This window comes from Pterocles gutturalis, unplaced genomic scaffold, assembly GCF_000699245.1.
Source record: "Pterocles gutturalis isolate BGI_N339 unplaced genomic scaffold, ASM69924v1 scaffold6661, whole genome shotgun sequence".
In the NCBI taxonomy this organism is placed as follows: domain Eukaryota; kingdom Metazoa; phylum Chordata; class Aves; order Pterocliformes; family Pteroclidae; genus Pterocles; species Pterocles gutturalis.
Genome location: NW_010100283.1, coordinates 75332 through 87362, shown reverse-complemented (window position 1 = coordinate 87362; position 12031 = coordinate 75332). Strand labels below are relative to the sequence as shown.

The window sequence follows — 12031 nt, the reverse complement described above, 5'->3', positions numbered from 1 at the left end:
TAAAATATTTCTATCATTTTTTTTTCCAGTGTTTCTGTTTCTGAAGAAACTGTAGTACGACATTATTACACTGATGACTGGATTTTCCCTATTGGTTATGGTAAAAGAACTTGGTCATATAAGTGCTTTTTCAATAGTGACAACTGTGAAGAAAATCCTAGTGGATTTCAGGTTCAGTAAAAGCAGTTCTAGTATATCAAGATTAATAGGAGATCTGAATTATCCTGGTTGTCACTGCAAAAGATACAGTATTTAAAGATTGTTTTACAATTGCTCTTGCATATCTGGCTTGGACTGGCCGGTCTTAAACAATCCTTGTCACTCTGATTCTTCAGGTGTTGATCACTACTAAAATCCAGTGAGCTTTTGCTAAGTGGTTATTGTGACAGTAAAAACTTGAAGAAGTGTTTAGCTATACAGTGGTCACCTACTGTACACAGTCAAGAAAACTTCATGAGCTACGGATTGAGCTGTGGCTGTGTGATGCCCTACTCCCTAGTGTTGTTATAGGGCAGAGATGAAGGGCCATATCATTTACACTGTAAATGAAGAAGTCACATATAAGAGCTTTAAAGCAACCTAAGCATTGAATAAATTTTACTACTACTTTTAAGTTTTCTGTCTCTGTTTTGAGGTACTGGTGAAAATTCAGCCATTTCCTCTAGGATGTGTTGCTGGTCGCATACAAGAACTGACGTTTCTGCCTATTATGGGTCTATAAGCTGTGTTAAAAATAAAACAGACCTCAACACCTGCATTTTTCAAGCTGCTAGACAGAGATAGGCATTGGCTTGGCTGCTTGTCCACGTATCAATGGCAAGATTTATGACTCTTCTGTCTGCTTATCTGAGAGCATGCAGTGCATTCCTCAATTTGATTATTAATACGGCTATCCTGAATACAAGGCACAACAGCAGTAAACAGCCTGCTTGGGAGGGAACAACATGACTCAGTGTGCTATAACAGCTTCTGGAAACCAGTATCCCTGTATAACTGAGTATACCTGAAGTGGAAAACTAGTAGTTTCTATTCATTTCCTTTCCATTTTATAAAAAAAGTAGTGTAATTTGTGGCTTGTCTCCCACTATTAAGCCAGTGGATTTACACATTTTTTTTAAAAGTACTCAAAATATTTTTTTGCTCTTATTTACTTATTCAGTAAGAAATATAGGAACATAACGGTAAGGTTAAAGCAGTTTAAAGCTACCAAATAAGTTTTTACTTGTATCTTATGCAGCAATGGAGAAAACACCCCTTAAAACTTCCCATTCTTGTCAATGTCTAAACTGATTTATGTCTTTGCTGAGCATCCTGAAAACATCCGAAGTATAGATTTCCACTCACCCATAAAAGGGCTGTCATCTGGAGAATGAGGAGCTGTTTTGTGACTATATTCTGATATTCAGAATGCAGACATGTGTCTGCCTAAGCTCCTGCTCTGCTTAGTGTGTGAGTTCAGTTTAAACTACTTACATGTTCAATTAAGAAATGGCCATGCCCTGTGTGCGGTATTAGGCTGTTATTCACTACGGAGGAGCCTGGCGTTTTCAGCCGCTTTGCATGTTAGTAGGACACGGTGCACTCTGAGAACCTGTTGATTTGAGTGTCTTCTTAGTGTAAAGGTTAAGAAGAACCTACACCTGCCAGCATTCAAAATATTTAACTATGGGATGTTCCTCCCCCCAACTTGAGCAGAGAGATACAGAAGTAGCATAAAACTGAAATGAAAGGAGCCTAGTGGAAGTTTGACATCCTACAGGTTAGATAACAGCTAGGAAACTGCAAATATATGGTCTAATCTATATTCCTCTAGGGTTCTTATTTTTAATTCAGTGTTGATCTAGTGTAAATGTGAAAATATTCAGGAGAGGGAATCAGAAGTTATGTTTTCCTTCCTCCAAGCAAAATATCCTAATCATAGGACAACAGAAACAGGTTATTCTACCTTTGTTTTCCTTAAGAATGGAAATTTTCCCTGAGGAAGACAAACCATATGTTGCCAGCTTTGCAGGGGATGACAGAGAATGTGTGAGTGAGGGAAGAAACTACTGAATGGTACACATGGGAAATTACACGTTGTTGCCACTCACAGGAGACAGAGACTTTGTCATCTTCATAAAATTGTCTTACTATGTGATGACCTGTCACTACAGTTAGGAATTACCAAGATAAGAGAGGTCAAAATAAGTTTTTATTTTTATTTCGTCTTATGCTCAGAGTAGTGTCTGCATCTTTGACAAGGAATTCCCCATCTCGAGAATTTAGAGATGAGCAGAATGAAAAATACAGGAATAAAGAAGAAAGATTATATTGAGCTTCAGACACATTGAAATTGAAGAAGAAATCTTCCAATGTAAAAATTTCAGGGAGAAGAAAGGGATATTTGCAATGCTTATTTCTCTTTAAGAATCCATTATAACTTAGAATATAACCTTTTTTTTTTTAAATAACTGATTGTGTGATACTGATTTATTCAAATATATTTGAATAACTGCTTTCCAGATGCCTTAGGAAAGCCTGTAAAATCTATCTTAATTTTCATTATGTTCATGGAAACATCTTTTTGTTTCCTTATCTCTCTATACTTATGATTTATTAACTAATTTTAGCTTTCTGTGGCAATTTTTAAATATTTTCCTCAAATAAAAATAGGATCCTCCTATATGTCACAGTTTGATCTAAATGTTTAGATTCTGTAAGTCTTAAGCAGCACAAAATCTTGTCTATAAGACTAGGTTTTCCTGAACAGAGCACTTCATTAATTTCAGAAGCAGCAGGTTGCCTTTCAAGTTGCATTATCATGCAAATAAACATGGTCATTTTTTTTCAGTTTTAAAGTGTAGTAGGCCAATATTTACCTGACTGTTATCCAAGTTTGTTATGCTTTAGCTTCTGAAGTATTGTTAATGTTGGTTACTGACTATACATACATCCTATGCTCAATCTGTTTGGATTGTTTCCCTAGAAACTAAATCCTAAACTTTTCTCAAGCATCTGCCTCTCCCATCACTGCCTCATTCTCAGTTTTAAATGGCTAATGTTTAAATAATTATTAGTCACATCTCATCTCAGTGGTTCATCCTTGTGCTTTTAAATTAATATTATTTGAGCATCAGCCCCTAGGGCTCTCACCAGGAATTTAAGGGCTCATCTGCAGGAAAAAAATTTAACACCTCCATCCTGGAGTGAGAAACAGGCTGGAAGAGGCAGGAGGTTTGCAAAACTGAGAAGCCTTTTCATATTTAATAATATCAGATGATGAAAGAGTTGATAACTGAATACACTTTATTTTTTGCTTTGTATATGGTTCATCTATTTGTCTGCTTAACAAGACTGTTTACAAACTAATTGTAGTTTGCGAATCTCAGTCTGACTCAGTTCCTGTACATTCAGATTCTGAGAGCTTCCTGCTAAGGAAGTAGTGGCATGTTTCTTTTAGAAAATACAAAGCCAGGTGACAACATTACCTTGTAAATTAGTAAGCAAATCAAGAAGAAAGTGGATGAAAAGTGTTTCTGGCACAGATCCAATGTTTGGCTTGTAATTAGTGATCCTCAAATGATGGCCGTTGGCTGCCCATTGGTATAGACAGATTGTTACCGTGCGGACCAAAGAGATCATACGGATGTTGATCGTTTTTCTGAGGCATTCCATGTCACCATAGTAACAAATTCAAGTTATTTTTATGGTCACTGTGTCCTTGGCCTTTCCAGACCCAAGAATAAATGATGTTACACCAAACTATGTATAAATTTACATTTTGTGGGCAATCATATCTCATAATGAGAAAAGAGCAGCTGAAGCACAGCAGAGTTTCACAAACTCCATTTCTGGAGGCAGGCTGGGGCATCCCAGTTCTATGCTCCTCTATATGGTGCATTTTCAGTGCATTTTCCAGTTCATTATAGCTATATCATAAGTCTAGAAGAGTAGAAAACAAGAATCCAGAAATCTCCTCCCCCTCCCCACCCTTACGCACGTAGGTTGTAGTTGATCTGGAAGGGGTAAATGTAATAATTTCAAGTTGAACTATGTGAAATAATAATTACATATTCTTCATCCCTCTCCTATTTTGCTTCTAAATAGTGCAATTTGTCTGTATTGCCACATTATTTTTATTCACAATAGTAAAATGAATGTTGTATGGAAAAAATCCAAACGTTTTCTTTAAGGTAAATTTGATTTGTTGCTGGGTTATTTATGGTTTCACCCAAACCTCACCAAAATAATGAGATAATTTCAAGAGTTGCACTGTATCAAGAGTTTATTAAGTTAAAAATTTCAGGCTCATGAATCTTTTCCTAAACTGATGATTAAAGATGTTCTTGTATGTCATTTTGGCTTACTAGTGGTTTGTTTTTTTCTTCTGTCTTCCACTACCAGGAGGCATTTTTGAGTGTGTGGAATCTGGTCCAATGGGGGCAGAAGAATTAGCCTTCAGATTTGCTGTGAACACAATCAACAGAAACAGAACTCTTCTGCCAAACACCACATTAACATATGACACACAGAAGATAAATCTCTATGACAGCTTTGAAGCATCCAAAAAAGGTAAGCTTTTGCATATTTTAATGAGAAACTATGACTCACTTAGTTCACCTACCTGAAAAAATATCTGTCCAATAAAGCCACATGCAATGAGATTGTATGAAGTTGTGTCGGACATCAAAGAACTGCTTTAAAGACCACCCTTTGAGGGCTGTAATGGTAACTGCTTGAAAATTATAGCCACCTTTTCTCTCACTACCCTTGTCTAAAAGCTATTTCTTTAAATATTTAAAATCTGAAATAATTTTTTCTAAACTTTGTGACTGGAGTGTTTTTGAGACCAGCTCCTTTGGAATGAGAAAACACTATTTCCAGACTTTGTTCTGGAAAATGCCAAGTGCTCCTAAATTCTAGTGAACTTGGAAGAAGGCTATGATTCCATTTTAAGCATTCAATCACTTTAAGTACGTCTCCACAAATGCCTTTAATGTATTAATGCCTCATGTATTTAATCAAGTGTGGACTTTAAAGGGGAACAAGAAGTTTCAGGTTTGTGCATCTTACCTCAACAAGACATAAAAATAGGCCTAACTATTAAGTCTGCTAAATCAGGTGAATGTCTAGGCCTGAGTTCAGCAGTTTTCTCCTAACTATAAATGATTTAATTAAAGAAAAATTAAAAGTTAAAAATAATTTTGAACATTTTTCTTGAATTTCAAATCTTTGATTGGTAAAAAAATTGATGTTTTCAAATGAGTTTACGTTCAAGTCTGTGACAATAGATGCAAGCCATACTGCATCATTGTCATACTCTAGAAACTGCAAACTCTATATAGTTCTATGTTTATTTATAGAGGAAAATACAAAGCCTGGTGTCAGAACTTTGCACTGTATTACATCTTCTTTAAAAGCCTGTTTTTATAAACTGAAGGAGCCAATCTCAAGAAAATAAGAAAGGTGAAAGAACCAGAGGTCAACCTGCATTTCTTATGACAGGTTTCTAGCCTAAATCTACCAAGTGATCTGGTCCCAACATGCCACTTCCAAGTGTTGGAGGCTGAAAGCTTTACACAATAAGGGATTTTTGGTGTTACTGTGGTGAATATAAGATGAATAAAAACATTTGATGGTAGATTAGAAATGCTATATAGGGAAAAGCTGCTGTGTCAGGATGACTGTCCATGAAGTTAATCTTAAAAGTGGAATATAATACTGATAAAAACAATTCAGTTTAGAAATTGTAAGAATTTTTTTGTCTTCTGCTGTAATACAGTTTATCTTGTTAACCTGTTGTATCTATTCATTTGCTAAATTATTTGCTAAATAATTTGAATATAGGCTATTGTTAAACATGAAAATAATGTCCATATTTGTACAGAAATACATACAGTTCAGTCATTGTAAGATACTATGAATTATGAAAATATTACAGGCTAAAAATTTATGCCTATCAAGATGGTTCCTTGGCAGAGGAGAGTGTGTGGAAGAAGAAAGAGGCAAGCAATGCTTTTAATGAAGTATTTTTGAGTTGTTTTTCTGGTGTTTTCGATGATTGAAATAGGTTCTGAGAGATTATTCTTTCTTTTCCGTCTTGGCCAACAGTGAATGAATGGGCTGATCCTTAATTCTGGCCCCTTCTTTCTCCTTTCCTCCTCTTCCAAATTCAACTGCTTCCTGATTCCACCACATTCTGTCCTGTGAAATTTAATGGGACAGTCTCTCTCCATTCCTTAGGCAGGATGTAGAGAACAGAGAAAATTGTCCTGTGAAATTTAGTGGGACAGTCTCTCTCCATTCCTTAGGCAGGATGTAGAGAACAGAGAAATTTGTCCTGTGATCTATAATTCTTTAAGCCTTTCCTGAGACAATACAATTACTTTTAGTCCTTACTTGGGGTTTGCTTGAGGGTGCAAACTAGCCTGAATTCTTGCTAATTCTTGATAGACGATAATAGCTGAAGTTGGAATGACAACACACCATTGCTTGGATATATTGAATAGATTGTATATATTCATTGTTCCTCCTTGCATCTTGGATGGGAACACAACTTTTTATTTGTAATGAGTCAGGCTTTATCTAAATCTCTGTAATCTTCCAGTGCTAATAGCTTTTTGCTTCATCAATTCACAATATAGCCAACTACATTTTTGCTGACAGGTGCTTTAGTTCAGAATCTAAGGCTAAAGGTTAACATAAAATGGTTCATTTTGTTATGATGGCTCCAAAGCAGAGTTTTAACAATGAGGTTTAAGCATTTTTGACTCATTTTGTGGTTCATGATTATGTCCATTATTGAGCAGGCAACTGCTGCATCACAAATAGCCTGTTTAGACCTCAGTAACACACACTTTTGAAATTGAATATGGATGAAATATTAATGGGTTTTTAAAGGTACTGTATGAAAGAGCAAGCTGAAGGCAAGATGATATTTCTAAGATACTGTTTCAGTGAAGAATAATGTAAATGCAAACAAAATATTCCTCAATGCACTAGAAAAATTGGTATGTGTCTGATAGAGCCAGTGCTGTATTGAGTCACGTGCAAAAGTGTTGCATTATTCAAATCTCAGAAAATGGAAAAAAAAAGCCCATTGAAAAGCCATCTGGTAGCTATTGCTGTTGTTAGTGATCCCATTTACTGACATTTGCATAAAGCATGTTGATTACTCTTAGGAAGGGCAATATTAGCATAAATGTTTTTTTTTATCAAGCTAGTCATTTAGGCCCTGATCTGATGCTCAGAAATGCAATGGAGATCCTGGGTGTATGTGAGAAGTTCATTTAAACTGCTGGTGTTCTGCAGTAATAAAAAGGTGTGGCAGGATAGTTTCTGGAACACACTCGAAAGACTTAGCAGTATTTTCATCATGCTGAAAAGGATGTACACAATAAAGCACTTAATTTTGACTTGCTGAGAAAAGTAATACAGCAAGATGTGTTTCTACTGCTTGTTTCTTCTGCTGTCAGGAACCTTCATGGTGGAGTAACAATATTTATTAATATAAATTAATCAAACCTCATACAAATACTTGCATCTTTATTGGATGAAGGAGATATTTTTACTTCTCTCTACCAAACTGGATGTTTTCTTAGAAGACAAATATGTTGTTTTTCAGAACTGTGTACTAGTAAGTTATGTCTATGGCAGCAATCTAAACAGGAGCAGGACATGGGCTGAAATACCGCTCTGCAATACTGGCCAATTTTCCTGACTTTTTTTTGACATGTCCCAACTAATATTCTACAAGACAACACAGGAGCATACAGTGGGAGATAATACAGACCAGAGACTGCTAATGAACTGTATGGGCAGGGCCATCCTATATTGGAAAGAGGAGTGCTAAATCACTTAAATGCAGCAGTATCATGTCAGTGACTTTAAGAGACAGTTTTATCTACTAATATAGGCATGGCAAAACTGGGCATTTTCAGTGTTTAAGAACGAACACTGAATTTTTTTCCTTGTCAAATAGCAATTTAATTTTCTTTTAGGGAAAATGTTGGCCTTCAAATTTTGTTAGTCGACATGTCTACTTTCAGATACAGAAACTCAAATGTCCATTTCAATGAAATTAACCATTTGACTGATACTTAACTAAAATCCACTTAACACGTACAATTTCTGAGTAATTAAGATCTCAGTAGAAATAGTGTTGGTTGATTGATTAGGAAGAACTTAATGCTTAAATGGCCTAGGTTGGAAAACTGGCCCATATGGCCCTTTTCCAAATATAAGATGCAGCTGAACTTAAAACTCTTCCCTTGACAGTGCTTTTTAAAAGATATAGAATTGCTGGCCTTTGTGACTTCCACTGACATAGAAGTGTTTACTAAATGTAGCTGAGCATTATTTTGATGTTAAGTGTTGCTATTCATCAGCTCATAGTGAAAGTTTTGAAATGTATTTCATGGAGTGCCTTTTGTTTCATATGAATTGTGCAATTCTTTCTGGCACACTGCCTTCTTTCCTCTCATCATTGACAGACTTCTGTCTCCTCTTCAGCCTGCGATCAGCTGTCCCTTGGGGTGGCTGCCATCTTTGGACCATCCCATAGCTCCTCAGCTAATGCTGTGCAATCCATCTGCAACGCTTTGGGTGTTCCACATATCCAGACCCGCTGGAAACATCAAGTGTCAGACAACAAGGACTCCTTCTATGTCAGCCTCTATCCAGATTTCTCTTCACTCAGCCGTGCCATCCTTGACCTTGTGCAGTTCTTCAAGTGGAAAACCGTTACTGTTGTTTATGATGACAGCACTGGTAAGGCTAAAGCATTAGACTATGTGCAGATATGCTCACATGTACAAAGAGAGGGAGGAGGGGTGTCACTACACATATTTCTTAATTATACAATCTTAACTAAATTACAAGAATTTCTATTGGCAAGGTAGCGTATAAAAATGATGTGGATTTATTAGCATGAGCATTCTCATAAGCATGTTTCAGTTGATGAATTTTGTGTGAGCTCATAGCTGTCAATGAATCAGTCACGCTCTATCTGCGTTTTCTGCAGTCTTAGCAGTTGCTAACAGCTATGTCTTTTGATTTTATTCAAAACTTAAATTTTGAAGAAAAATATGGTAACTTGAAAGATGTACTAGCATGCCCCATGAAATAGAAGACCTAAATTTTAGTGCTGCTTCTGGCATTTGTTAAGCTAGAAAACAGATGCCATATTTGTTTGGAATTTTAGTATCTGCTTTTTCAGAGAGAATTGCAGGAGGAACCCTGGTTTTAGCTGCTAGGAATTGAAAACAAAGGAATTTTGGCAGCCTGTTTTGCAGATAACTGTCAATCTTAAAGAAGGAGAGTTTAATTCTTGTTAGAGCTGAACTGTAAACTAGTGTTTTTTGAGGACGAGGAAAAGGAACCTTTTGAAAGGAAGCAGTTATTTCAGCTGAGGAAGAGGTTATTCCTACCATGTGATAAGATAAAAATTCAATTGTGAACCTAGGGTTGAAGCTAAATATGATAGTTTCAGCCAATATTTAGAAATTGAGTTGTAAGACTCCTTGTGCCATTTAAGGTTTAATTTCAAATCCATTAAAATGAAGGTAACAAAGACAAAACATTTATCACTCTTTGTATCTGTTTCTTCCATTTGGCAAATGATTCCTTAATATAAGATGAGTGTCATTCTTATTTCCCCCTCCTTTGTTTCCCTTTCAATCACCAACATTTTACTCTCCTTTACTGAAAAGTTGTTTAGGATGATAATGCATGCCTTATTTTATGATAATTTTAGTGTTATGGATTTCCTTTATCTGAATGGAAAATACCCAACAGTACACCCCTGTGAAGACAATCATATGCTGGTATAGCAGTTACAGTGATAATTTTTTAATTGATGAAATTAATAATTTTGGGGGGACAAATTTACCTAATTTATTTCTGTTATTACATTATAAGCATGGATACAAGGGGGGATGATACTTTTATCATAGACAAGAAGAAAAGGTAGCATAAACTATGTCTGGATTCTTCTCAAAATAAATTATGGGGAGTTGCCCATATGCCAAAACCCTGGAAGACTGCAGGTCTGTTCTGAGGGAAAGTATGATTTTATTTTTTCTTTTATTTTTAAAAATGTCTATATCTTAATCGTTAGGGCTCAATTTTATGAATTCTCTAAAGAATTGTTAAAGTTTTACTTTAATAAAGGAAAGATACTTCACCCACTTCAAAACATTCTAACAACAGTTGTGTCCATGTTCTTCATTCACTCAGTACAGGATATGTTTTCTTGAGTAAACACAAGCGGAAAAAACTGTGTGGTTGTTTGACACTTTGCAGTCAGTAAAAGCCCATGTTAACTCTAGTGTCATTCTCAGAAACGCACTGGAGACTGATGCTTCAAGTACACACTTCAGCTGCCTCTTGACAGCACCATTGTGTCCAATTGTATGCAAACCCCCATGCTCCTGTCTTATAGGAAGGAACGCCAGTTATGTGACTCTAATAGATAGCAGACCATTTTCCTGATGTAGCACGAGGCACTATCCATAAGTGAAGATGCAGTCTTCCATAGTGGTTTTATGTGCCTTTCAGCCTTTAGCAGAGCTGCCTTCACAACATCCATATGATGAAATGTGCAAAATAGACTGTCACCATTTGTATTTGATTTGGATCCAATTTGATCTGAGATTGTGGTAGTATGAAGGTGGTACAGAGGAAGTCAGTCCATGTTTAGAACCCAGTTTGAAATAAGAGAAATTTGGAATCCTGGGCTCCCTTTACAGTAATGAACATCCGCACATCTAAAAGATTACCACAAAGAACAGCCGTTCCTGAGTTGTCTCCCTCACTGAAGCATTCTCCCTGTATTCTCTGTGGAGGAATAGCTGTACACCTTGCTACTAAATTGAGAAAAGACATAAAGAAGTTGCTTTTCATGCACTAGGGGTAGCAAATGCCCCTCCCTAACTTTATGATGCAGAAATGGCTAAGTCAGAGAAGATTAACCTATGAAATCTGGCTATTGCTCCCCATGTCAGTTTTGACCTCAGAACACTGTGCTGATCAGACCTGCCTCACATGTTCAGGAGCCTGTAATGAGGAAAGCAGCATAACCTGGCACAGGAGGAAATGGAGGCTGTATCGTGCTGAAATAGGGACAGAGATGCTTCTAAAGGGATATGGTCAGTAACACTAGAGAGAGCAAAGATCACATTGAATGTAGCGTAAGAAGGAAGAGTCAAGACTCTACGAATAGGAGGAAGTAGAGGAATAAACTCGAAAGGTTAATTCTGTCTTCTCTCATTAAGAAGAGATACAGTCTGTTACAGTGGTGATAAGGTAATAGAAATAGAAAGTATATTCCTTTAACTAGAATTTCCCATTTAAAAAAACCTATCTGGATGTAATGAGAGGTTGGTTAGTTTGGGTTTTTTTTCCTTGAAGTAATTTATTGTCTCTTTGTTAATTAAAAACCACTAAACTGTCCCTGGATACTAATTAAGTCCTTTCAGATTTACAGATTTGCTACAGTCAATTGTCTGTAAGAAAGAAAAGTGGAAAAATGGCAGTATGTTCATCAGCTACATGTCCTAATGGTTTTAATTGGTCTCAAAACAGTAACTTAATTTCAAATACATAACCTAACCTCTGTGTTAAAAAAATAGATAAATTCTAATACGTTTCTGAATCTCAGAGAATTCCAAAACAAAGAACACATGAACAGTTAGATGTCAGGCCCTTTAAATTATAGTGGCACTTGTATTGCCAACTAATGCTTTATGCAGATCAAGTTGATATCAAGAGACTTCTGTTTGTTTTTTTCTTAATTAACATTTGTTTTGGTCTTGGGTGAATGAGTATAAACACCAAAAATCTGTTTCATCTGTGAACAGAAGCCAAAGTAAAAGCTGGAAAAAATGCCTACAGAAAAAAGAATGTTTTGTGTTGGTCTTCAGTATTGAACCCTGTGCTTCAAGTGAAATGAAGGAAAAAGAAAGATGTCATTTTGTTGATATTTTTACTGTATTATACAGGTAGCATTGATTTGTAAATAAAATGACAATGCATTTCTTGGGACCGCTATTAA

At 36.1% G+C, this 12031-nt stretch overlaps 1 protein-coding gene across 1 annotated transcript in view; it reads left to right on the top strand.

Moving 5' to 3' along the window:
- Positions 1-4383: 4383 nt before the first annotated feature.
- LOC104465933 (glutamate receptor ionotropic, kainate 2) overlaps positions 4384-12031 on the top strand; it is a gene marked incomplete at both ends in the record, with an annotated part of 82262 nt that continues 74614 nt past the window's right edge. Inside the window, 2 exons of the mRNA XM_010079182.1 lie at positions 4384-4551; positions 8491-8748. Of these exons, the coding sequence (XP_010077484.1) occupies positions 4384-4551; positions 8491-8748 (426 nt within the window). The remainder of the gene's footprint in view (positions 4552-8490; positions 8749-12031) is intronic.